The sequence below is a fragment of the Haemaphysalis longicornis genome, unplaced genomic scaffold (genome assembly GCF_048455015.1).
Source record: "Haemaphysalis longicornis isolate Haplotype H1 unplaced genomic scaffold, Haemaphysalis longicornis Haplotype H1 scaffold_3, whole genome shotgun sequence".
Lineage (NCBI taxonomy): Eukaryota > Metazoa > Arthropoda > Arachnida > Ixodida > Ixodidae > Haemaphysalis > Haemaphysalis longicornis.
In genome coordinates, this window is record NW_027526335.1 from 224613646 (window position 1) to 224640907 (window position 27262).

The following is a 27262-nucleotide window of genomic DNA, read 5'->3' on the forward strand; positions in this document are numbered from 1 at the left end:
ATCGACGAGATAACACGACCGTAGAGCCACAGTGAACATCGGGCGGTAAGTTGCGGCATGAGTTACAATGGGCCTCCTCGATTTACCAGTCCTGGACGGCCCGCGGGCAGTCCGAGGACTGCGTCCGGACCGGAGGTCCCATAGGAATGCATGGGAAAATCGAGCGCCGGATCGCGTCTCGGGCAGTCCGCGGACGATCCGGGACTGATAATCGAGGAGGCCCGATGAAGGCTGCGTTTAATATTCTTGGGTGCCTTATCAAGCTGTCAGTATTTTTGTATACTTAGTACAACAGGGCAGCCGTCCAGGTCAGTCATTGGCACAGAAATGTGTGTATCATTGCCGTGTGCCTATGGAGACTCCGGGCGACCCTTCTAAGTGTTGTTCGTGCGAGAAGCAGCATAAATAATTAGGCACGCGGCCTGAGAGCGGGACAACAAAATAGGGTAATGTTTGCGCTGCGTCGATTGGTCGTAAGCAGAATCACGATAGACTGGATGTTGTGGCGTTCTATACTACTCTTGCTCATTCTTTGGTGCTTCTGAAGTCGTCGTTCAGTTGCGTCTTACATCTGCTGGGTTAGTACAATATGTTTAGCGGGTCTTCATAATGTCAGAATAAACGCTCCCTGATAGGGAATAAGCGATGGCCATGTATGCGGTGGCGTGAGATTATCTGCGCCGTCTATTGCGGCTGCGCACGGTTGTTTAATTTCCGCGCGTGCACGCATGCCTCCTGCATAGTAGGACAGGCAAAAGACAGACGTCGCTGCGACAGAAAAGACGCCTCTGGGGAGAGCGAAGAAGTGAAGAGCCATGGAAAGAGGCACAGCGACGAGAGGGCGAACGAAGGAGGAAGAGAGCAAAGGTAAAGCTGGGCGGCCGGAGGCGCGCGGACATTATCGGCTGAGCAAATGATTTTTTTCTGGGCCACAGTCGGCGCTTCTCTTTATATCTTGCTCCCCGTGGTCTAGGGTAACAGGTGCAGAATATTCGTATGCACACAGAATGAAGAAACAGAAAGGGTTTAGCTCTAATTTTATTATTTTCTTGGTCGTTGCATCAAGAAACACCTTTCAAAGAATAACTGCCAGTGACTACGTAAATATGAGCCACTGGATTCATGGCCGCCGAAGGTGCACTCTACACTTGCTAGAAATCTAGTCTTTAAAAAATCTCAACGCCAAAAAGGAACTAAAATGCAGCCACGCGTGAAGCCGTAACCCAGAGTGTTCTGAAATGGTCTGAGAACCCCTACAGAGCTATAGCGCAATGTATTTCTCGATAATGATAACAATTTTGCTAGAGCTTCGTACAAATCTGATCAGACATTGCGCGGTTGTTACTAATGCCAGCTTCCAGGGCCATGCTGTAGAAGGCCGAAGAAGGGTTGGCGAGTAGTCGTGCAACGGAGTCAAACTCCCGGACTCTGCCGTCTTCAAGGACCAATATCCTGGAAATAAAGAAACACCAATGAGGAAACATAATATTGGACTTAATGTGTAAGCAAGGCGCAAACGTATATTATCAGATTTTCCTACAAAATAAAATAATTTTACGGAGAAAAAGAGAAGAAAAGAGAAAGGAAGAGTAGAATTGCTATAAGAAGCTTGTAGATACGAAGCTCCTACGTTTGGTGTGGCCCGGGCGTGCTGACGACAGCCCAATTGAGATAATGAAGGTGTACTAAGATAGAATAATATAGATGCAGGCTTTTTCGAGCTGGGAGTTCGCAGCTTTTTTCCAGAGTTTTCTCTTCACGTCAAAAACAAAATAATACGCTTGAGTGATTTATTGATTTATTTATTTGTAAGAATTATTGTACTATTTACGGTGGACTAGGCGGCGTTGGGGTGGTTTAAAATGATTTAAAATTGATTAATGCGGAATAAAGCTCGTTAGTTTCTGTTGACATTAAGGATGATTGCGTTGGGATTCAGAAGTAGGATGACATATGGTGCGTTTAGCTGAATTAAAATGAAATAACTGGATTGGGCTGAGATAAACAGATTATTGTGCATTTGGAGAAGTAATGCAAAGGCTAAGTCATGCAGTCCTCTGTCTAACAACGACGATGGTTGAACGCAAAACACTCGCGTGAGGGATTCCATGATTATAGAAAATTGCCAGCACAAGGAAGACGAGGATGAGGAAGGAAACAGACACAGTGCGGCGCTGTGTCTGCGTGCCGCGCTGTGTCTGTTACCTTCCTCGTCCTCGTCTTCCTTGCACTGGCTATTTTCTATCACCATGAACCAATACCAACTTGCCCGGCTTGCCATCTTGGTGCGATTCCATGATTGTTGTCGGAGTTGGGAATTTGACTCGTAGGCAGTTTAGACTTTATTTATTGTAGCTTCGGCTTGGACTCGCATGCAATTTGGGCTTTTGATCGAAGCTGCTTTGACTTTGACCCATCGCCACTTTATTTCCCACGCAAAATGTTTCGCGTTCAACTACGTCCTTGTTAGACGCCGGGGTGGATGCTTTTTTGTCTAATTTTGCAGATCCAGGCAACCCTCTTCAAATCCAAACAGCTTCGTTTGTGGTCGAGGGGCGCACTGGGATAGACGACGGCCTCATAACGTGAGGGAAGCAGGTTCGATTCCTACCGCCTTTTCTTTCACTTCACCCACGACCGTCACCAACGTCAGAGAAAGTTGGTTTTCCTGCAGTGGCTTTTAGATGCGACATACGCGATCAGTAATATAGATAGCTTCGCTCGGATAAGATGCATCAGGAACGGTAAAAAGGCGTGGGTTCCTCTTCGACGAGTGCGCCTGTATGTAAAGGGCACGCGCCGCAATAGTACGGCAAGGTTTAGCCTTGAACGCACGTAAGAAGCCTTAAATATACCGAGACGCTTTTCTCTTTCCTGATAATTGGCGCCTACCTGTCGTAGTCCAGCACCGTGTGCAGGCGGTGAGCGATGGTGAAGAGGGTGCAGTGCCCGAAGGCCTCCCTGAGTGCCAGCTGGATGAGCTGGTCCGTGTCGCCGTCCATCTGCGACGTCGCCTCGTCGAGCAGCAGCACCCGCGGGGCTCGCAGCAGGGCGCGCGCCAGGCACACCAGCTGCCGCTGCCCCACGCTGCGGTTGGCAGAGTGCGTCATTACCACAGCCAACGGAAGTGCCCCTTGGGCAGTGAAAACGCGCTCCAAACTCAAGTTCCAAACGCATGGCTGCGAAAGCTACCATTTCTACGGCGATTGCACTTGGGAAACCGAGTGAACAACGCTGCCTTGTGACGTACTTATTCCTGCTCTTAGGACTAAGCGCCAAAAAACACCGACGCCGCACGCCTCTTCCGTGCGACTACCTTGGCTCAACTTGGTCCAAGCGTGCTCAATTTTTAGATGTAGAGCATCTTATTCACTCGCCTTGTCCCTCCGGCGTCGTCGTCGTCGGCGGCGTTGTCTGCCCCTCCCCCATTCTCCTCGCCGCGCCAGCTGCGCTCTCCGCCGCTCACCCCCTCTCCTCTCCGATAGTGAACACTCTCTCGCGAGGGGCATTGGATTGGATGCGATTGGATTGGATTAGATTGAATGGGCTTGGATTGGATTAGATTTGGATTGGATTGGATTAAAGTGGATTGTGTTGGATTATGTTGCGTCATAGCCGCGGCACGTTGCGTCATAGCCGCGACAGACGCACTGGGGCCGGCGCATGTGCAGTACTCTCTCTTCCGCGGTTTCCCCTCCTAAGGGCGCGCTGCGCATATAACCGGTGTGCCGTTCACCGGCGAAGCAACATCCACGCTTGGCTCAAACACCTACAGTCCACGCCGCTTTACAAGTACGCTAACGTCGTCATCGACTGGGACCGGCGTACGCAGTCCCCTCAACGTTATGCGCGCTATAAAACGCGGTCCCTTCGCCGCTCCGCCTATGCGTCGCATCTACACAGGGGTTCCCGCGAGGGGAGGTGGGAGTTTTTAAATAGGTTTTCAAGTAGTTTGTGCGTTGCATATAATTTTGGCCTGTCTGTGTGCCAAAATTGTATGTCCATGTGTGTCCCTGCAGGCCAAGTTGTATGCCCAGGTCTCAGGGTCCCTAAAATGGCATTACGACGTCCACCAATACTTTATGCGCATCAAACGATGCCTTAAGCTATCAAGCTAGCCTGGAAAATTAGCTACTTCCAACGACTAAGCTCTGTCGGAAAAGGAGAGCGCAAGTACCAGTTATCACCTTCCAGAAAATTTATGTTGGGTATCTGGAACAGAATTGTGATTGAAGAATAGAACCAACAGTAGATAAACCCAAGCCCGCACCTCATAGAGCCCGCATCCGCATTTACATGACTTGACAATAGTGTTTCTTCTACTACCAAACTCCATAATTTGCCCTGTCTGTCTGTCTGTCGGTCTGTCTCTCTGTCTAGCCATCAGAAAAAAAGTTGAAAGAGCACGTGACGAATCAGTATTTATGATTAGGCCTCTTCAAACTAATCATGCTGCTAGAGAGGATCCTACATAATAAGGAAATATTATTGCTACACTACAATCTCGTTAATTCGAACTCGGATGGGGCCATATAATTGTTCCAATTAAGCGGAGTTCGAATTAGCGGGCGGGTACGCGAATGAATGGACATCACGCCGCCATACACGGGCCCAACACGAAGAAGCCCCCTCTATACTCGTTATCGCGAATTACGCGTTACTACGCTACACAGCTGCCGCTGCGCGAAGAAAACGTGCAACACCATGCGCCGGAGCACAGGCACCGGCGGCACGGCGTTCGCTGTGGAAGCTAAATAAGCTGTCGCAGCAGCATAGCGCCTGCACTACGCTGTTGCTTTTCTGTTTCGCTGTTTTGCATTTCCCGTATATTTGGTTCGGTTTGGATTTGCAACACATTGTTATCACTCTGGAGCGAATTATTCTGCGAGAAGCTCCGGAAACCAAGAGATCGCACTTCCAATTAACCGCTCTGGATACCGAGGCGCTCGAATTATCGCGAGTTTTCCCCCATTGATATAAACAGGGCTATGCTGGGACCAGGGCGTCAATTTGAATTAACTGCAGTTTCGAACTAACCGATTTCTAATAATCGAGGTTTTACTGTATTTTATTACAATTGAAATGGCTGACTCAAGGTAAGGGAATTTCCACAATGCGCATTTCTCCAGTCCATAGGTCTTTGTATATGATGTTTCCATGCACCATCGTCTCACGTGTCTCGAGTCGACCCGGTAGCTGTTATTTTCATCGCTGTTATCCCGTCCTATACTCTTAAAGACAATATCGTTTCGTGGGCTGCTTAAGCACGAACATTATGGCCAGTCTGTCTGTCTGTGGTCTGTACCTCGACCCACCCTAACGGGCAAAATTTAGAGAAATACTTGAACGATAGGTTCATACAAACAGAAATTTTGTAAACAGTTATATCTGGAAACAACGGTCATTGTTGTCAACATTATTAAGCAATATGAAAACATCAGGCACATATCAATGCACAACTGGAAGTCGCATTTGGACTCTCAAGTGAAAATAAATTTGTCCTTGATATTTGCTATAAAAATGAAATGAATACACGTTGAAACAATACTATGACCCAAAAATACAGAGAGAGCACAGTAAATACGTGGTCTACGTGCAGCGTTCTTAGTTCAAAAGTGACAAAAGATCCCAGTACATGGCGCGAGCGCAATGAAACACAACGTGGTCGAAAACTGGGCTAGTTGGTGTACATTCGTTACGACTGAACAGCGCAAACTCAGCTGCACGAGGGAAGGACACAACACTGGCGTTCACTAGCAACTGATGATAAAGTTTTTATTTTGCCCAAACCTTAAGTTTTATTTGAAATTGAAAAACATTAAGAGTTGGGCGTGCGAACTAAACGCAGCCGTGACGTGGACCACATTGTCAACATACTCACCCCCACGCACACAAAGCTGAAGCTGAAGTACTGCCAAGATAAGCAACTCTACTATCCAGCAAGGACTCCGAGGTCGAGCTAGTGCGCGTGTCAAAATTCTTTTTTTTAGATGCGACGCATCTCTTGCTCTGAGGCATGTCCCTCCTGCGTTGGCGTCGGCGTCGGCGGCATCCGCACGCCACTTGCGCATGCGCGCCTCTCCTCCGCTCTTCTCTCCGACAGCTGTGCGCAACACTCTCACTCCGTCTCATTATCATAAACAACAGCTCTGCACGGCAGATATTAATTTAACTGAGTTAGCTCAAGAGGTTAAGAGGGCGAGTAAGCTTCATCTTGATGTGTTCTTTACTGTCAAGACACACAAGCCTGGCATTCCTTTTCGTGTCATTGTCACGGAGCGAGACACGTGGCAGTACTGTGTTTCTAGGTATCTTCAAAAGTGTCTATCTGTTTTGCGTGTTGTTGATCCTTTTCTGGTTCCCAACTCATTTGCATTGGCGGAGTACCTTAATAAGCAGGTCCTTTCAGATTTCTCTGCCATTAGCATCGACGTAGAGGATTTGTTTTATTCACTCCCACATGTACACCTCTTAACTGCTGTTAAAGAGTGCATTAGCATAGAAAACGACGGAATGGCTTTCAGGAATGCTAGTGGCATTACAGTATCGGCATTTATGGAGCTACTCACCTTTTATTTAAACTCTTTGGTAATATGTCGCGATGATAAGGTGCTGGCGCAGAAGTCGGGGGTGTGTATAGCTTCTCCGGTAGCCCCCATTTTGAGCGACATTTTCCTTGCAAAAATTGACCGACTTCTTGATAAGGATTTAAAAGGTATGGTGCACAAAGTTTTCCGCTATGTGGATGACTACTTGGTCATTTTTGACAAAGCCTCCTGCCTCCGGTCAACGGTTGACATCTTAAAGGTTTTCAAACAAAGGGGGCTTGGTCTATCATTCACCTTTGAAGCATTGAAAGAAGGGTGTATTCAGTATTTAGATTTGTCTGTGCGGTTTGGGAGCGGGAAAATTTGTTGGATGTACGCCCCACGATCTGTGAAGCCATTGTTGCCGTTTTCGTCTGGTCACACCAAGCTAGTAAAGAACGGAATTGCCTTATCATGCTTGCGGTCTGCCGTCACTAAGTCTTGTGTGCATTTGATGGAAAACAGTTTTAAAGAGCAAGTGCGAAAGTTGCGGCAGGCTGGATTTCCTGAAGCAGTGTTGTCATGGGCTTGCGAAAAACTTGTGAAACTGGTTAAGTCTGGAACAAAGGAAGAGGTTGCTGAAGATGTGGCTGAAACAAAAAGAAACATTGCTGTCATTCCCTATGTTCATGGCATTACGCACAGGCTGAAGAGAGTTGGTTCGAGATACGGTGTTCAGGTTGCTATAACCGCCCGCAACAAACTACGCTCTATTTGTGCCAGAGTTGCTAGTAGGGGAAGCAGCGGTCCTGGCAGACAAAGTGTAGGATGTAAGGTTAAACATGAAAACCGCTATTTGTCATGCGCTATGGGTGTCGTTTACAGTATTCCCCTATCCCCGTGTCGGCGCACGTACGTGGGACAAACTGGACGGTGCCTCAATGTGCGTTTACGCGAGCATCAGTTATCATTGAAAGGGGCAGCCTCGTCGCAATTGTCTTCTCACTGCAAGAAATGTGGCTGCACTCCGAATTTTTCTGAGACTGTCATTTTGTTCAAGCATAATCGCCAGATAACACGGGAAATCGTTGAGGCGTACCACATTGATGATAGGAAAGATAAGTGCGTTAGCCAAGCAAGTGTAATGCTTCATGCAAAAGAGATCATGTATCTCAGGGGCTCGTGAGTTGATTTTGGCGCATGTTTATTTTTCCTTTTTGGCATGCAATGTTTCATCTTGTTTGCGCAGTGTTCTGCGGTTTTTTTGTTTGTTTTTTGGTGTTTGGGGGTGTGGTATCTTCTGCCTATATATTTCTTTTCTGCCTAATAAATTTTTCAGTTGTTAGACCAGCGCTTGTCCTGTGTACTCCTTTCTGCGTCCTGTTACGTTTGCGCCTGGTTTCATTCAAGATCGTCAATGTAGCGCGGCATGCTGCACCTAGGTTGGAGTCCGGTTAAACCTATCTTCTTGAGGTTAGAAACGCGGAACCACTCTTTGTAACCACTTGAGGTGACTGTGAGGAAACATCAAGTCCTGGTAGAGAAGAAGCAGAGCCGCGCACGGAGGAAAACCAACCAGGAAAATAAACTCATCGAAAAAAGGAATTACAGAAAAGCAAACCCAAGGAAGGCGCAAGACTACACTCTAATCCTGGTAACCCATAATGTAACTTCTAAACGGAAGTAACCTATAAAATAAAGGTTACAATGAATCCATTTTGATGTTTTCTTTATCCCAGTCCATTCTAAGGGTTACAAGCGTGAAGTTGAAAGCGGTTTATAGGTTACATTAATGATTTATAGGTTACATCAACAAAATCTGACATGTAACCTCTACGTTGTAACCTATAAAACGCCCTGTAACCTCTAAGAGATGCTCGTCGCACCTTCTCTCCCGGCGGCCGTTGATTTCTCCGTTGCATGACGGGATATAGAGAAATGGCGGCGCCGGCAGGCCCGGTGGCCGCGTTTTCGCGCCACTCGAGCCTTTTAACCGCTGTGATACCCCTACGATGAAGCGAGGATTGCTGTTACAAGACTTATTTGTCGGCGTGAGTCACAGAGGCTGCGGCGAGCCCATTTGTGACTGGCAGTGCTTCACGGCCCGTTCTTCTACGACCAGCAGCAAGTTCGCATGTTGGACCAATGCCCCGGCGCCAGTGAAAGCGAACTCGGTGAGTATATTCCCGTAACGGTTTCCGTATTTTCATTGGATGTATGTTTTCGCTGGGGGCTTTTCAATTTAAAATTGCAGCATTCGAGAGGGATTTTCGTTACCTGACTGGTTGATTCGCTGGACGTTTTCTGTTGTCCGCGACGGCAATCGAATGAAATCACGGGCTTGCGTTCGTTGCGTCAGACTAGAGCGGACGATCGCGAAAGCGCAAATAACGGCGCCCGTGACCTGCTTTCTGCTGTTTGCGCGCCTTCGTCATGTGTTGAGCGTTTTGTTTACGCTGTTCGCTGCATCGGGCGCACTTGACCAGTTATTGGCCCATGTAATTGTCAGGTAGCTCTGTTTGAATAATTGAATTTTTTCCCATTAAAGTCTTATATTATCGCGCTATTCTCTGGGTATTATCATTTTGTTTCAGTCGTCGGGAAATGTTCATTTTTCTCGCTGCATATATTCGAAATGGTGTCCATTTTATTGGTCTTGTAGTAATATATCCGGATAAACACAAGGTGTGTGCTGCAGAAAAGTAGTCCACTAAATGCTGCCCGAAATTTCTAAACTCACTTTTGTCCAGCACAAGCCTCTTTTTTGTGAAAGTTTGCCTCACGGCACAATAAAAAGTTTTCGTATGTACAACACTCTTCATTTTTTTCATTCTTTTCCTTGAGTGGGTAAATTTGGTGTTAGTCATTTTGAGACAGCGGGCCATTTCCACCATGTTAAGTGGTTTATTATTCTCATTCGCACAAATCAGTCGTTTATTTATTCGCGTGGTATTGCAGGGCAAATGATTGTCTCGCGTGATCCTAGTGTAGTGCAGTAAAGCGACTTTACAGAAATGGTGGTATGTATGAGCCAGCATGCAGGCTGCTTGATTGTTGTTTTTTGATGATACAGAAATTGTGACGAATTACACAGAGACAGGTGCAGGTGTAAAAATGGGTTCTGCACCCTCATCGGATCCTGGTTGTTCAAAAAGTGTGGTTGCATCTGGCTACCTATGCTATGACTTATCGGTACTACTATTTTTTCTTGCAGGCAGTGTTCCTTGAGCTGACAACCAGGACTCCCCTGCGTATGACACAAGTTGAAATGAAGTCTGATTTCAGCGGAAACAACGGTATGAAAATGCAATACTAAAACACATTCATTCCAATATTCTTTGTAAAGATGGCACCCAGGCCTGCACAGACAAAAGAATGATTCACTTGTAAAAATGCGAAGCCTTTCTTCAAGTGTTATGATGTTATATTTCGTATCTTATTTTGCCTCATGTTTAGTGACTCTTTCTATCAGTTCGCCACTACATGGACGTTATGAATTCACATAACGATTTCCTCAGCATGGAGCTTTGTAGTGTTTCAGCAACTCTAGCTATTCTATAAGATGCGTGGTTTTGCAGAGCCAACAAGAACTCTTTTTATAAAATAGCTCTGTAAGAAATCTCCAGTTGTTAGTGAGTGCTTGTGCTGTGTTCTTTTCTTCGTCTTGTCAAGTTTGAGGTGTTCTTTCATTATGAATGTATACCAACTGCCCAGCTCTAAAGCCTATTACATTTTAACCCAAAGAACCCTTCGAGTCATTACAGGTACAGACCTCCTGGGAATGCCACTTAAAGATCGGTGCAAGTTCTATATGTATCCTCTCCCACAACACATCTGTACGAAGAAAAAACGTAAGTTGGCGATTCCTTTTTGCTGATAGCCGAGGAAGAAACCACCGATAAGAACACTTTACTTAAATGAAAAACGTTTCGGCTTCCACGTGGGATCCTTGTTCAAAATGAAACTGCCAGTACAAGGGGGGGGGGGAGGAGGATGTTTAAGTACAGCCAAAAATGTGACGCAGGTGTCGTCAGCATCGTGAAAGCACGTTTCCTGGGTTTAGTGCGACGTTCGCTCTGTTGCGTGTACTAGCGATTCCACATGAAGGCGCGGAAACGTTTTTGTTTTCTTTTTTGCAAATGTATGTCAGTTTATCTCGTAGCCCAAAGTTTCTGCCTGTTCTGGGTGAGCATGCAGAAACATTTCGCGATGTATACTGGAACACGGCACGATTAAAATTCGGGAAGATTGGACAGTATGACTAGTGGCTTCGCGTTGTTCTGAACAATGCGGCCAAATTACTCTGTAACGACTACTGAAATGATGTGAAATTATTAGGAAAGGCCGTAAATCACTCCTCTGGTGTGGCCTTTCATTTCATTCTCTGGTCTCCGTCTTCATTTCCGTGCAATATATTTTTCGTACTTCACATGCCTGTGGTTTGGTGTGAGGGGCTTATGGTTGCACTAGATTTTGTTCTTTTTCTGAAATTTTCTGTAGATGGCTCTTCAAGGTGGGGAAATCCAAGTGACGGCCCCTCACATAAATACCTCCATCTGCGGCAGCAGGGAACAAGATGACCGCGGGAAATCTTCAGCGTGCCCTGATTTTGTGCCTGCTTGTGTACTACGTATAAATTGCGAAGCTTATCTCTGAATTTTTCCAAGCGCCTTTTTTCATGCAGGAAATTATAGATTCCATTTAAAGTTTGTCCAAAAGACAGATTGCAATCGGCCTATGAACTTGTTAGTGCTGCATAAAAAACGATAACTTGGCGTGGGAATCAAAACTCAGTTGGAACTGTAAAGAGGAACCTATAATATTAGACTGAGTGAAACAGAGAATGTAGGGAACATAGCCATAAACACTGCTTTGTATGAAAAAGTGAATTTGTAATAAATGTTCTTTCTACTTTCCCACATTCTGCGTTTTTTCTGTGGGGAACCATGACAAGAACGCTGTACTGGGAAAGTGCACCCCTGAGAACCATCTTATAAATGTAGCTCAAACTCGAATTCGTCTGAAATTGTTCAATGGCAGTATCCAAACAATTTGAAATGCTTTGCATACATCCGTGCAAATATTGAGGTAAAGAATTTGTATATTTGGCCATGTTTGTGAAGCTGTTCACGCAACATTTATTAAATAGGTTTAATAAGGATATATGAATAAACCGAATTTTACCTGGAAGTCTAAAGCAACATAGGAAACACCAATTCGCACAGGAATCCGCACTCGTCTAATACTCATTAAGGAACGATAATAACGTTGGGGTGGTTCGCAGCTTTGCTTTTTAATAAATAGTCCACAGGTGTTTCATAATAATAAATGTGAATGTTCAAAACTACTGATGCCAAACTTCTGGAAATGTGCTCCTGTTAAATGCGCAAATATGTGTGCATGTACTGCAATTCTCTTTTGATAATCATGGCCTAGGTTGTCAGACAAGAATTTTTGGCTTAAGGCTATGTTATCATAACTTTGGCGTCCTTTTGAAGTATGCTATCAAGTGCATGTTTCCACTCAAGCTTGGTTTCAATGAAGCCTAATGTTGTTTAACTAAAGCTCAATTTACCAAGACCTATCATGCATGTTTGAAATTGATACTGGTTTCTTAAATGGCACAAAGCTGATGCAAACATCAAATTTAGTTATGCCTGTTTATAAGACTTAAGCGTTGCCAATACTCACGAAGATTTTTGGTTGACAACCTGGGTAACGATTATCGAACAAGTATTGCAATGCATATATATTAAGACAACATTTTCAAGCTTTTTGGCACTGCTGTTTTAGGAATTATAAAAGTAACTTCTCTTTTAGCCCCAGCCGTGTGGCCGGCAGTTTATTCAAGGGACGAAGAAAAGACACCCGACGCAAAAGTTTAGACGGCGCAATGGACAGCATGGCCGCACATATCTTCCACTAACGCAATGTTTGTTTACCACGCGGGAAAGGCGCCTTCGGGGTGTCGCCACAGCGGCACCGGCGAAAGCGCGCCTGGCGCGCAACATCACACCTTCCAATTTTTGTGGCCTTGGACGGCGGTAGATGTAACTTATATAAAGGTATACATGGTGAAAGCTGCAAAGTAACCGATAACTGCGTAACCCTTACGTGTATACGTATATAAAGGTTACGAAGATATAGGTTACATTTGTACCTTATAAATTATAGGTTACAAAAATTCGAAAATGTATACCTCTATTAAGGGTTACCCAGCTTAGAGTGTACTTTGGCAGCACCGCTCGACTTTCTGTAGCTTCCGCTACATCGAAAATTTCAGAATTGCCCGACAAGATCGTTACTACTATTTCTATAAACATACGGGACTGGAAACTTTTCATCCAGCTTGGATCAAAGTTCGTTTGTCGTCTGCGTCACCTTGTCGGTGCTTGGCTGTCCTGAAAGCGGCACGACGGCGCAAGCTCCGCTGGAAACGGAAGAGGGGACAAAGTCCGCCAACGGCCTTCGCTATACTGACCTGTATCGACCTAATGAAATTCAGCGACCTGTGGACCCACAGGTAGTCATAGCCACGCGTTCGTGTGCACCAGAATCATTCGTCTTTCCCAGCTGCTGAGCCGGCACAGAAGAAAGCACCGCCATACACGGCGGCCTTCATGGCAAGCTGCGGGATACGCTGGAGGTCGAGAAGCGGGTCACATAGTTCGCCACCATTTCGCTCCGTTCGCCATGCGAGGCAGCGGAGGCGTCGTGCCGCAGCGCTAACCTTGCAGTGTCGTGAAGCTCGACAGAACAAAATCTCTCTCTACTTGAAGACGGTGTGTACAGGATCCGCACGTTTAACTTGTTCCGCCGTGCAGAATGTGTCCTAGATGCGTCAAATTGGCGCCTCCGAACATGCTGCTACGAGAAGCCCACCTGCCGCTCAAGATTTTGGATTGACTGTGGGACTCACTGCGTGAGAATCGTCCCGAGGAGAACGCACTCAAGAAGCGGTACGAGAAACTGCATCGCAGGAACGTGTTCGAGACGCAGCGCCAGCTGGTGAAGCTGTTGAAAAGCTAGAAGGCTCGGTGTGTGGTACAGCGTTTGTTTTTAAGGATAACTACGAACGTTGCGGGCGCGGGAGGATGTTGGACCTCCCGGTGGGTATGAGCCAGTCAATCACCATCATCGGGTTGACCATGAGAATAAATCTGCCATTACCGTATTGTGCAGCCATGGCCCAGGTCTGTCTTGCGTGGTTATTCCGTAACAGCTGCTGGAGATAGCGAATGCACGTCACGGGGAGGCGAGTGACTAGAGATCCCTGATAACGAAGCAAGGACAGGCATGCTAGCCTGGCGCACATGTTTCTCGACCCTCGACCCTGTGGCAGTGGCGGCAGATGGTGCAGCAATGGAGATTTGTAGCGCCCCATCAAGAACTCCACAACCCGCAAACTTTTTTGCGGCCGACAGCACATGTTTGCAATAAATCGTGTTTGTCCCTAACTCCACCAGCGGCGCATGTCTGGAATCCTGCATGCGTCGATACACAATTGTCTCTCTAGTTTTAACACCGCGGGACGTCACAAACATTGTAGTTTTTATTTCTATCTGTCCTGATACCTCCATGGTATCAAAAGAATCACGAGGGACAACATGCCAGCCGGCACTCATACGTGCAGCCTAAATGGGAATAGAAGAGTCACTGGCAGTTCGACAGGCGACCATACCGTCCGCCCCGTTTGGCATTGACAAAGTTGGCAGATGAGGCACTACTTTTTTGCATGCTATTGTGACGAGCACTTTCACGGCCCGAAAAAAAAAAGATAGTTACGTGAGCTGTGGAAAGGCACTTTTGATGCTTATTTTCCGAGGGAACAAGTGATCACTTGTGAATTGGAGAGTGTGTGAGAGCGGTAAAAGGGGTCGCAACTGTCTTGAGACCACCTATATTTGAAAATGCACTGAGCGCTTGAGCCAGACTTTATTGGAAAGAAATTTAAAATTACAGGCTCTACATTTACCTCTAATTACGTGAAACCTGCGCTAATGGTCAGTCAGTTTTTGTCCCACTGTAGTGTTTTGCAAGGGTGTCCTAAGGTAGATCAGGCGCAAGATGCAGTTTAGCATGAAAGTCAAACGTCCATGTTTCGTCTCATTGCGGACCGCTTTCGCCTTCCACTAGTATATTTGAATGTTGCGAGATTAGCCTTGCCTCAGGTTGCAGCCACCATCCGATGTCTCGAGGAGCAGCCCTCTGGCGTCGTTTGCGACCATCTTCGCCAAATGGGCTCGCTCAAGGGCCTGCCAGATTTCGCGATCAGAATGCGAATTCGTTGGGTCGAGGTTCATCCGCAACGTTCCTCGCACGAGGCACGGGTCCTGAAAAAGTATAACCGTCATGTTGCGGACATTTGTCTTCCTAGATACACAAAAGTTCGCTGTTTCAGTGTTTCATTTGTCAATATTCTTATAAAGTATGAAGCGCCAGAAAGAACATGCAAACGCAATAAAAACTCCCAATACTGTTATCGTCGTTGCCAAAGCACAGACCACTACAATCTCGTCAGTTCACGAACCCCTCGGTAGGAAGGTTTTTTTGCCGCTGTCCCTATGCGCAGCTTTTCTGCGTTTGTGTGTGTGAATATATCAAAAGCTGATTTAGGCGTTCCGCAATATTATACTTTAAATATCTTTTCCCAAAATACTTGGGCGACGTGCGCAAAAGGCAAGCCGAGTAGCAGAAAGGAGGCAAAAGTTGTTTTCGCTGTGGTTCGCCAAACCACATCGACCAAACCAAACCACAAAAGAGCACGGACAGGAACGAGGTGATACCATATATACACAAGGTGACGCATAACCTTAAGAAGGTTGCGAGCAGGCACAATGTCCCTGTCGTTTTTTCAGCGCCGCGAAAGCTGTCAAAGTTGTGCGCGCGCATCTCTGGGGATGCAAGAAAAGGGGCGGCGTGCGGTAAGAAGCACGCCAGGCGCTATGTGGACTCTGCAGTGTCTGTTGTTTATGAGTTGCTACTGGACTGCGGCAAGTCCTATATAAGACAAACGGGCCGGTGTAAACATACCGGGCCCGTAAACAAACCGGGCCCGTAAACATGAGCTATCACTCAAAAGTGATAGTGGTGCCAATCTTCCTGCGCACTGCGGAAAATGCAAATGCGTGCCTTTGTTCCATGAGTTGAGGGTGCTGGGACGCAGTGGAGACACGGTGGCACGCGAAATTTTGGAGGCCTACTTTATCTATATTAGGGGCACAGATTGTGTCAGCACGACGTCCGTGTGTTTGCGGGAGAGCGAGTTCCGCCTTTTATGTCGCAATCGGTAGCGCGCATGTAGCTTGCGCTTCAGGTGTTGTGTGCGCACGCGCGCCTCTGTGGTGTTGACGTTTATATGAAGAGGAGGGTTTCGAAATGAAATTGTTGGTAGTGAGCGCTCGTCCCGTCTACTGTGTTTCTGCGTCCTCGTCCTTTGAGCTCGTTTTAATTTTTTGAAGCGACAAAAGTGAAGCGTGTCCCCACTTGGACGCAAACAGCAGGCACACTGGCGTCCGCCCCTGATGCCCTCATAGCACAATAATTCGCCATTTTTGGGATTTCGCTTTTAACTATTCTTCACAGTTGTAAAGTGACAGATAATTTAAGAGGACAGCGCTCGAGTTGTCCTCGTTGCGTTCTCTCTGTCCTTGACGTTTCTGCGAGTTTTCTTGGTCTCTAAATAAACGGGTGTGGTCTCTAGATGTAGAGTAAACAAACCTACTGGAAGGAATGATCGCATAAATACCTGAGGAATGACGGTGATTTTTCTGCGAAGTACTCGCAGGGGCACAGACGCGATGTCCACGCCATCGATGAGGATGTGGCCTTGGGAAGCTCTGAGCATGCGCAAGAGAGCTAGCACGAGTGATGACTTGCCCGCTCCTGTCCGGCCCACGACGCCAATCTGCAAATACGCCAGAAGCTTAGTCGAATGTTTCCTGTGCTTTCAGAGGATATTACCTGTTCACGAGGCTCATAAATTTTATTGAAGCACCTCTAGATTTAACAGTCTCTATTCTGCGCTTAAACCCCTCCCATGAGCGCAAAACGAATATACAATGAATATGTTGCCAGAATATGTCAATGCAAAATCAAAAACGACAACGGTACTGGCTGCACAATTTTATCCAAAATAACTTCCGCAAGCCATCGAGTGCCAATGCGAATCCAAAACTACCCATCACGCCCATCGCAGCGGACGATCGCAGAGCCAGATTCCTCTCTAGTTGTTATTGTATGAAACTTTATGCTCAGCACCACTGTAACGGGGCTCGATGCGAACCTGCCATTATTGTTTTACCGGGCATCAACCAGCCCACCACCGCGAAGCGAGTGGAATGCTGTCAGCTGTCAAAACTGCTGATGGATAACACCCCCTTCGGGATCAATGCGGGATTTTAGGCGTGTCGCAGTGGAAACGCTTCCACGAGAAACAAAAATTCTGCAGTATCTTGGCTGGATATAGCTCTGGTTTAAAAGAGGCAACGGGCACTTGCGCTAAATTCTTGGTTAACGTATAACACACCAGAAGTAAGCCCTAGCCTGGGAATCTCACCTACTCTCCTTTTAAGTTTTTCCCTTTGTCAGCATGGTAAGTGAGTGTCTTTGGCGCGTTTTCCGCTTGGCCGTGTCTAGTATGGACCATATGTCTAGAGTACCGTCCGACGGTATTATAAGCATTCCACTATATCGACGTCCACCGGCGTTTTACAACAAAATTTCCGCGTCTCGCACTACGTCGCTCTAGATAACGTAAAGCTAGACAAACTAACCTAAACATAACATAACATGACCTAACGCACACAAATAAATTATTTAAAACACCAAAATTGCCCTAAGCGATAAAAATTATAATTCAATTTAGAGATGACAAAAAAACCGAGGCCGAGCCACTATCAAACCTCCGTCCCTCGGATTACGAAGCTAAGACGGATATCCTACGCTAAAATGACAGACGCTTTGGCTGGAGCTTGCCTAGTCTTATATGTTCTAATGTCGTCGGACGGCACTCTAGCCATGCCTGCAGCGATCAGCTAGAGTGCCGTCGGACGGCACTCTAGACACTGAGTTTCTGCTTTACCACACGCCTGGCTTGCTACTTACGGCAGGTCTTTCGGCGCCCGCGGTAGGGTGCGTAACAAAAAACTCCAACGACGTAAGCAATGTACACAAGCGGGTGCTTGATCATCCGCGTTTCGTTTTCACCCTAACTTGTCGCTTGTGACATTTCCGGCGCTGTTGCACCATTGCTCCTCGTAAACTCACAGCGGCCGCTATTCTGATGGAGGCGAGAAGCGAAAAAGCCCGTGTTTTCGAGATTTTGTAGCTCGTAAAGGATCCCCAGGGGGTAAAATTAATCTGGAGCCCTACGGCGCACCTCATGGCCTTTGTAGCGACGGCGCGTTAAATACCTACAGCCATCAGCTCCTATAGGCATGCAATTCTTCGGCAGCTGTAACTGCTCGTGGCCTCCTTATCGCAACGGAACTTTAGCAGCCGTGTTCTCGCGTAAGTGGCGCAGGGGTATCGACAAAAACCAGCTGTTGATTTTTCCGACGCAGCGTAGCGCGCGGAACACTGCGTGCCCTGAAAACTGCTGGTGGGTGAATACGCGAGTGTTGAAGAGTTCTTGCAGAATTCAGGGCAGAGAGCAGGGAGTTCTCGCTCACAGATAGGGACATCTTGCGCTACCCGAGCCGTATACTGTTCTAAGCGGCAAAATTTTAGGCGCTTGAGTATTTTCTGGAATTGCCTGTGCCTCTGCGCTACATGAGCAGGACTATTTGACAAAGCGAGGTGTCCCTGAGGTGTTTTCTATACCGTTTTATTGCTCGCATGTGGTCCACAACTCCCTGTAAAAGAACATATTACGGTATTCTTGTTTCTCCGTCACGGGGAAATGTACCGCAAAAAGGCGTGGTGATACTTTTCTTGTACTTTGCCTTTCTTTGCTCGCAAGACACTTCATCATCCGTAGTATGTTCCAAAAGGGCAAGGGCTTCTGGGTACGCTGTGTAGGGTTAAAAGTGAAATGTGCCCTGGAAACTCATAACCTCACAGGAACACATTGAACTGCTAGCTAACAAAGAAAACGTGCCTGCGAGCGTGATCGAGAATCCAGTCTTCTTTGTTGGCTTCCTTGCTGCGCTACTTGCTTGCTCACTCTACACACTCGTTTTCCCCTTTAATGTCCTGTACGGGTTTCCAAGGCAACCGTCGACACCCGTTTATTCTTTTTCTTGCATAAAAATATGCTCTTGCGAGTGTTAGCATGATTTCGGGCTTGATACGAGAACTTGAATAATCTGGGGTTTAAAACAATGAATAGGAGCAACTGACCTTGGAGCTGAAGAGTACGCAGAGACTGAGTTGACAAACCTTTTCTGTTGGTCCAACAGCAAAGGTGACGGCACTGAGAACGTTCGGCAGAACGCCAGGTCGGTACGAGGCTGAGTAGTCCTGGAACAGGATTTCACCTCTGCTCGGCCATTTCGATAAGGATTTAGGCGATTGCTGCGCGCCCTCATTTCTGCATTCCACCGTGACGTCCACCTGCAAAATTGTTTTCCCTTTTATGTACACGTGCCGTTAACTCACTCTGTTCGCTACACATTTGTTGTTTATCGTTTCCCGAGAACGTAAATGTCGTTTGTTGTCACTGGTATATTGAGGATGGTCATATACTAATGCAGTTGAACCTTCGTCGTGTGTTCTCAACATGAAAACTTTTAGCCTCCTAATACGGGGAACTATTTGTATTGTTGGCGAAAATATTTCTATATGGTTATTTTAACTGTTCGTATAGTGACACCGATGTTTAATCATTTATGTTGTATAGTTATTGTTTTGTGTATACAATTTCTATATTTACAAAAAAAAAAACAAATAACAAAACTGGAACCCTTCATGAATCAGAGTAGGCGCTGAAATAAACGTTCGATTGAACGGCATAGTGAAATAGGAGCAAGTAGTGTTGACCGGGCGCTGTCCAGAGACTTAGATGGCGTAGTGACCAATGTTTTCAGATATGTCGACGACTACTTAGTTTTCGGCTCAGAGTCCGACACAAATGCTCTTAGGAATCGGGTACTAGAGGCGTTTGTTTCCAGAGGGAAGGGGCTGAAATTTACTTCAGAAACCGCTGTTGACGACCAAATGCAGTTTCTCGTTGTTCTTGTGAAGTTTGAGCCCGCTCACGTGTGTTGGTCTTATTCGCCGAGAACTGAGAAGCCTCTTTTGAACTACACCTCGGATCATTCTCGGCTGTAAAAAATGGCAATGTCGTTGCGCGCTTCAGAGCAGCCTTGTTTAAATCGTGCTGTCATTCGGTAGGCCAGGCCTTCAGATTACAGGTTTCGCGGTTGCAAGAGGCTGGCTATCCGCTAAACGTGCTGCTAAGAAAGCTTAAGCATGACACGCAAGTAAGGGTACAAGGAGGACAAGCAGAAGAGCGCCCCTAAGGTTTTTGTAATTCCTTATGTACATGGCCTCTCCCACCGACTAAAAAAGGTGGCCGAGAAGTTTGAAGTGAAAGTAGTGTTCTCTGCAAAAAACAAAATCGGTGGCGCCTGTCCAACGGTAAAACAGAAATTTGAGAGTAAGCATGAAGTAAAAAGGGGTTGCACTAATAACCACAAGCGTCCTTTTGTTGAATGTGCCAAGAATTTTGTTTACCAGATAACGTTGAGATGTGAGCACGTGTATATAGGTCAGACTGGAAGATGCCTTAAGATAAGATTAATGGATTAATGCGTCGAGCTTGAAACGAAGGCCTTTCACGCACTTAGCCACGCATAGTAAATACTGTGGCTGTTTGATAAAACAGTTGTTTTGTTTACACATCACAATCCAACTTCGAGAGAGATTGTGGAAGCGTTTTATATATCTAAGTGCAAAAACAAGTGTTTCAGTCACCCCTCTGTGGTGACCTGGACAAAGTCACCCCTCTGTGGTGATATTGGACAAAGAACTATCGATGCTATCTTGTATTTAATGCTTAAAACCGCAACGTGTTTGCTGTGTGTGCTGTGTGCGCTGCAAAAACTTTTTTTTGCGATGATGATGCGCCGTTTTGTAGGCATACAAGCCTTTCGTTTCGATCAATAAATTTCAGTTGTTAGATTGCGCTAGTCTTTGTCGTTTCCTTTTTTGTCCTTGTTTGTTTTTCGCGCAATCAGTGCCATGGCGAAATAGCACTGAAAGCCAAAATAAAATGCATTCAGGTGGTTCTTCCACATATTTCTGCTTCCTGGCTTTTATGCAGTAAAGAACACCTTTTGACCAGCCCTTTTGGAAATCGAACCGAAAGTGGCCAGCGTAAGAAAATTCCCTCGGGGCACTTACGTCTGTCTGATCGTGTGGTTTGCATTCGAAAGCCTGGCGATGCTACGACTTCTTTTAATGCCCCATCTTTTTTGTGTCCCTTTCTTCGCTTTCGTTTCTTTGTCCTTTGGCACGAATCACTTAGACTGGCTCTTTTTCCGCTACACCTTGTTTCCTCCTCTTTTTCACTCCCGCTTCTCCGTCTTAAGGCGTGAATTACATCAGCAAGCACTCTGACACACGCCTCGTCCACCCTAGAATGAGGTTTCTGCGCGGCTGGTGTGCAGATTTCTACTCAAGAGAGTGAAAAGCTGGGCTTGTTGGTTCATAATGTTGCAAAAAAGAAACCAGCGGCCAGAACACGCAGGACAAGAGAAGGAGGGACACAAACACAACGCTGGACTACCGACTGATTTAATCGGGAAAAAACTATACACTTATATGCAAAACCACGCGCACGCGCACACCTTGACAGCATGAAGAGACAACTTTATACAGCTAGGAAGTGAAATTCTTCATCTGTTAAAACCACCGCAGGAACGCTGACACATGTCTTGTTGTTTTTTCTTATAAAAAATGCCTCAAGTAACTCACGCTCACGTCTTGATTTGCCCCTCCCCACAGTTACGGCATGGTGAAATTTTAGAACACAATCCTGGCAGCTTTTTGTATGTAAAGCTAAATTGCTACCCGTGCCCGAACTCAAAGTTGCTCGGTGCTGCCTCAAACTTTCAATAATGCACCCGCCCGTTTGTCCAATATATATTTTTCCGCAGGACTGTGGGACGGAGTAAACAACACCCACCGCGCACATTCTTCCAACCTATCTCAACACGCTATTGTATGAAGACGTGACCCGCATGTCATTTACTGCACTTCGCAATACCTTTGTAACATAAGTTGTGAATACATTTTTGTATGAAATTGACTGTCATTGCTTCCTACGGAAAGTGCCTTATATTTCGTGAAGTCGGAAGCTCGTCTGTGAACAAAGCTGCGGTAGCGAAGCCGAAGCGTCTTGTTTCTTGCTTTTAAAGTTTTTAAACTCTTTCCATGAGTGCAACTTAAGCGCAAAATTTTTCACAGGGACGAGAAAGGGAACGACACAGGCGCTTACTATCAACTGAAAGTTTTAATGAAAACGAATACACATTTATACCACCCCCAGACCGAACAACCCAGCACGTGTGCCCTTCGCATATGCGTACGGCCGTACAAGAGAACCGCCCCATTCCCTTCTCGTTTCTCTTCTCCTTTCCCTCATCCTCTACCCCCCTCTCCTTGAGAAGTTGCACTTCTTTATCTAAAATACTCAGCGACGGGTGACTTATACAATCGGGACCCTTAATCCGGATATGGAAGGCTTCTGCAAGTTCCCTGGTGGCACGGTCTCTGTGCTTAAAAACTACTACCGTGTCCGTGAAGTGTGGCTGACAACGTGGCTGATAACCGCATTTAGAACAGTGCTGCGCCAGGTGTGTGTAGGGCTTTCCTTTCAAAGAGGAATGATGCTCCCTCAGGCGTACATTAAGACAGCGGCCGGTCTGGCCGACGTACACCCAGCCACCGGACATGGGAATGCAGTACACAACATTAGTCATGCAACGAACAAATTGGAGCCCGTGTTTTATCAAACAACCTCGTGGGGGGGAATCGCCGCGGGAATCGAGCCTGTTGCTCACCATGGCGCATAAACTGCCCAGCTTTTTCCTGGCCGAGAACACCACCTTGACGCCGAATCTGTCAGCTGTCTTCTTGAGGCGATGCGACAGCGCATGTACACCCGCCCAATTTTTTACCAATATCACGGGAGCGTCGACCGTTCTGTCGATCAGCGCCGTATGATGGGGTGATACGACAAACTCGGCGAGAGTAACCGCATGCGCACTAAGCGAAGGCCGCTGCTGCCCTCGTCTGCTAGGCTGTTCCAAGAGCCGACAGCCACCCCATACAGCTGTTACCACTCGCTTTCACTTGCCCTCTTCGGACATTTAACGGCGGGTCGGAGGGCAGTGTGATAAGCGAAAACGAAAATCGGGGGTGGTTGTCTGCTCTTGGAACAGCCCAGCAGAAGACGATAGCAGTGGCCTTTGCTTAATGCGCATGCGGTTACTCTCGCCGAGTTTGTCGTATCGCTCCATCATACGGCGCTGATCGACGGAACGGTCGACGCTCCCGTGATATTGGTAAAAAATTGGGCGGGTGTACATAAGGAATGACTGCCACTTTTTTGCTCTGGTCGGTATCTGTTATGTGATGCGCGAACCCTTTCAACTGTTTCACAAGACGCTGACAGATTGCCTGGAGGACGGAGAGGGGAAACCCTGCGTTCTCCAGCCGAACTACTTGTGCATTAAAGCTTTGTCGCGCCAAATGATAACAGGACTTGCTGACTGCGGATTTGAGACACGTGTGAGCTATCCCGTTCTTAACCAGCTTGGAATGAAAAGAAGCGAAGTTCAAGAGTGGCTTATTAGAACGGGGCGCGTACATCCAGCATGTATGGTGCCGTGAGAAACGAAGCTCGAGGTCAAGAAATTTCAAGGTGCCTTCAATTGGAACCTCGGTCGTGAACTTCAAACCTTTACCTTTCGCATTGAAGGCATCAAGAACAGCACATTGGAAGGACTCCATTTGTACGTTGCAGCCCAGAACCAAAAAATCGTCCACATAGCGGAAAACCTGAGTGGCAACGCCCTGTAACGCGAGCTGCAAATCACAGTCAACCTTGCCCAGGAAAATGTTGCTCAGGACTGGAGCAACCTTAGACCAAATGCACACTCCCGACTTTTGTACGTATACCTTATCTTCAAACCCCACGACAGTACTCTGAAGGTAGAAACTGAGCAGCTCTAAAAACGCCTCCACGGGGATTCCACTTCAATTCACAAATGCCAGCTCATCATTGTCGTTTGTGATGCAATCTCTAGTACGTCTCATCATCACATCATGAGGCAGGGAGTAAAACAGTTCCTCAACGTCCACGCTAATTCCCGAGACGTTCAAGCAACCAACAGAGGACAGATACTCCACAACCGCCTCAGAGTTCCGCACCGAAAACGGATCAATGATGGTCAAAGATTCTAAATGCTTCTGCAAAAAACCATTGATTCCCTTTTTAGTCTGTGAGCGCCATTGCACGGCCGAGAGGCTCGGTTTTTGCCCAGGCGCTAGGCTGTGTGCCGCCATCCGCTGTTCGGCGGCCAGAGCTTTGGGAGGCGACCCAGAAGCGAAAAATTCGAAAAGTGCTTCAAATGCTCCGTAATTGAACGCTGCCCCCGACGTTTATTTTTTTAACTACGCCATATTTTATGTGGCACTCATTCATTCTTTTCTGTGCTTTTTCAAAGCGTACCGTAATTTCTGACCATTTTGCCAAATTGTCCGACGCGGTTCGACAGCCCTACAATGAGACCACCGAGAAGAGCAGCGTAGTTCGGCGTTTCCGGTTGAATAAAATGCCCGACCACACAAGTCAGACCCGGCCCGAACTGGGGCAGCAGTCTGAGTTTTTCCGTTTTGAAAACGTTCGTTTTGCGTCCATTTTATTCTGACGTACCTCCAGTTGACAGCGCGATTTTGCGCAGGTATTCCTGCTAGCACATTTTAAACTAAATCTACTTAGTATCTCTTGAGAACCTAAACACGATAATATTTTTCTGTGATGAACTTCGAAGTTTTCACCACAAGGGGACCAATGTCGAAAGATGGCCGCACTAGCCAGCTCTTTGCTGTGGCTATTCTGGGTACTGTGCTGTGGCAGTACGGCTGCTACGGCTACGGCTGCTGAGTTTTTTCCCGCAATAACCCCGACTTTCATGTCCGTGTCAATTGCCGTCTATCAAAATAACCCTTCTTTTACGCAATTCGGCATAGGGAAAAAAACACGTTCGGGTTGGTAATCAACAGACTGCGCCTTTCAACTTCTCCATTAATGTTAACCCCTGATATGCGGCTTACCTGTTACGAAACGCTGTTTGCAAACGCTAGAGGTCCGATTGGCTGTCCTGTCAAACCGTCCACGTTAACTGGACCCATCGCCTGAACTCATTTCGCCCATCTTGCACCGTGCAGCGAAACAGCGGGGAACCGAAAAAAAGTTCCATCACTTGAGTTGCTGGCATCAGAGCAACCGACCGCAGCACAACGATAAGGCATGGCGCAGAGCTCCGGATGACGCCCCAAAAATATATGGCGGTGGTGCCCTTTGCGTCATTCATTGCGCGGCTGAGCGCTGCGCATGCGTAGTGGCGACCTTGTAAAAGGCACATTCAGCATGTCCGTATTCAGCAATACGTATTCGTTTACAGGGAAACCTAAACACGCTTTTATCTTGACCCAGTTACAGAAAGCTTGTTGGCCCACGTTAGAGCCGCAGTGTACAATCGTTGCCAATGTCGTTTTCGACGAGTAAGTTAACAACCCGATGTGGTATCTGAGTTCGAGAAGGTGTCCAACTTTCTACCGCAAAACAGCTCAATGCTGCAAGGTATGACTTTCAAAGTTTGCTCTTACCTCTGGGGGCAACTCTGTGTAGTCGAGGCAGCGTTCAAAAGACACAACCATTTGGAGGATATTCAGCAGAATCACACTGAGCGTCGCCAAAGACATGGGCACCTGTAGCACAGTGCAACACAATACACTACACTCAGATACGCCAACTTGCGCTTAATTTGTCTGCATACTCTATTTTGTAAAGACGTGGAGTGCAAGATTTGACTGAAAATATGCCTATTTTTGCCTACCACAATAGTTGAATTCAGACAAAACAAAAACATCCGCCCTGTACGCATACCAGTTCACTATGTTTTTGTGTACCCGCAATACAAGCTATACCTCACGTTCGTTTTTGAACAGTCTGTGGTCCAAAGTGTGTTTATATAAAGTAATAAATTTCATTTCAATTTGTTTTCAAGCAAACGCAGTCGGGACATTGAAACAAAGTATTCCTTACTCACTTATTCCTTTTATGCTAAATCGACAGGTATTCGTGTGTATCTTGTGCATCTTGTGCTTCAGGCCCAGACACGTTCTGCGCTATTCTGCTTGAATACTTGCGTGATTCTGCACCAACTGCTTTTGTTGTCCCGGGGCGTGGAATTGAATTGAGGTCTTCCCAAAATTGCCCTACTCACGAGTCCGTGCGCACTAAATGCTCTTATAAAAATGAAAGGGGAACAGGCAGCAATATTTCATTTGCTCGCCCCAATTCAATATATCTTTGCCAACCCCAAAGAACGTTTCGCGATTTCAAACCTAGACTTGCAAAGATTGAGTATGACTGTGCTTCTGTTTCCAGGCTAAATTATCACCTTAAGTCGGGCAAAGCTGTTATCAGTCAACGTTAATGCACGTCAAATCTTTTCTCAAGGCGTTAGTCCTCTGTTGAGCTCCTTTCGCTTAATTGAAGCCCGACTGCAAAACTTACCGACGTGGCGGAGCTTAGGGCGAGGCCGAGGCCGCTGGGGTCAAGCTCTTCGTGGCCGGTGAACACGGTGTTTGCCAGCAGCGTGCACAGGACCACGACGAATCCGGCCACCGCGCTGAGGCTCCGCGCGAAGCAGTAGGCAGTGCCGAAGCACGAGTAGCCGCGCGTCACTCGGTCGCACAGGCGCCAGAAGTGCCGCCGGAAGTGGTCGGCCACGCCGTACGCGCGCACGCTGCTCAGGGCGTCCACAGTTTCCGTCGCGTGCTGCAACAGCCGCGACATGGCCAGGCTTTCCGAGTAGCGGGCGTGGTATGACACCTTGGCTGTCAGGTCCTGTGAGGCGTGCCACACATTCGAGCTTGACAATCACCCGCAATTGTCTGAATAGTTCCCGCGCCACAATTTGATACACGAATAAAGAAACGGAGTTTTGACAGAACAAATGCGTACTTTTAGTTCTAGTGCGCTTTAGTTGACTTTTAGCGATTGTACAGAAAATGTTCGCTACAAAAACCTCCCACGAAACGTCCGGGCGCCCTCTTGCGTGGGCTTTGTAAGCCTGCAGTATATAATAAAGGAAATGAAAATTCAATTAAGATTGACGTGCGCGTTTTGACTCTGACGTTAAGGTGCGGGGAGGTCACAACCAGTCGATGGGACGCAGGAGTCGCAGGTAGCAGGACGGCCTTGACCCAGAAAATCACTGAGAACATTTATGAATGATGGTACACAACAACATAACTGCAAGAGAAACCAACAGAACGGATAAAAAGAAACGCTACGCCGAAAAGAACTGAGAACAATATATATATAAGTCAGATAGACGGAACGGACAAAATATTCTTAAAGAAGTAGAAATGCATCCTCCTGTTCTTGGCGCGGGGTTCACCATTGAGGCCTTTACGGCGGGAAGAAGCGTCTTCGTGAGTGGGCGCCTGATTAACGCAGTCAGCCAAGGTTTCGGTGTCATGCAGGTACCACT

The 27262-nt window shown here is 46.9% G+C and overlaps 1 protein-coding gene and 1 long non-coding RNA gene across 2 annotated transcripts in view; one reads left to right on the forward strand and one right to left on the reverse strand.

Moving 5' to 3' along the window:
* Nucleotides 1–1028: 1028 nt before the first annotated feature.
* The window catches only part of LOC144176017 (ATP-binding cassette sub-family C member 2-like), a 320694-nt gene continuing 294460 nt past the window's right edge, over nt 1029–27262 (reverse strand). The window contains exons 21-27 of the mRNA XM_077705121.1: nt 26281–26613; nt 25368–25469; nt 18909–19082; nt 16276–16434; nt 14694–14860; nt 2893–3087; nt 1029–1452 (exon numbers count right to left, since the gene is read on the reverse strand). Coding sequence (XP_077561247.1) covers nt 1302–1452; nt 2893–3087; nt 14694–14860; nt 16276–16434; nt 18909–19082; nt 25368–25469; nt 26281–26613 — 1281 coding nt within the window. The 3' untranslated portion in view covers nt 1029–1301. The remainder of the gene's footprint in view (nt 1453–2892; nt 3088–14693; nt 14861–16275; nt 16435–18908; nt 19083–25367; nt 25470–26280; nt 26614–27262) is intronic.
* Nucleotides 8653–10377, forward strand: LOC144176018 (uncharacterized). The gene is made up of 3 exons (XR_013323750.1): nt 8653–8701; nt 9742–9823; nt 10292–10377. It is a non-coding gene; the product is annotated as an uncharacterized LOC144176018 (long non-coding RNA).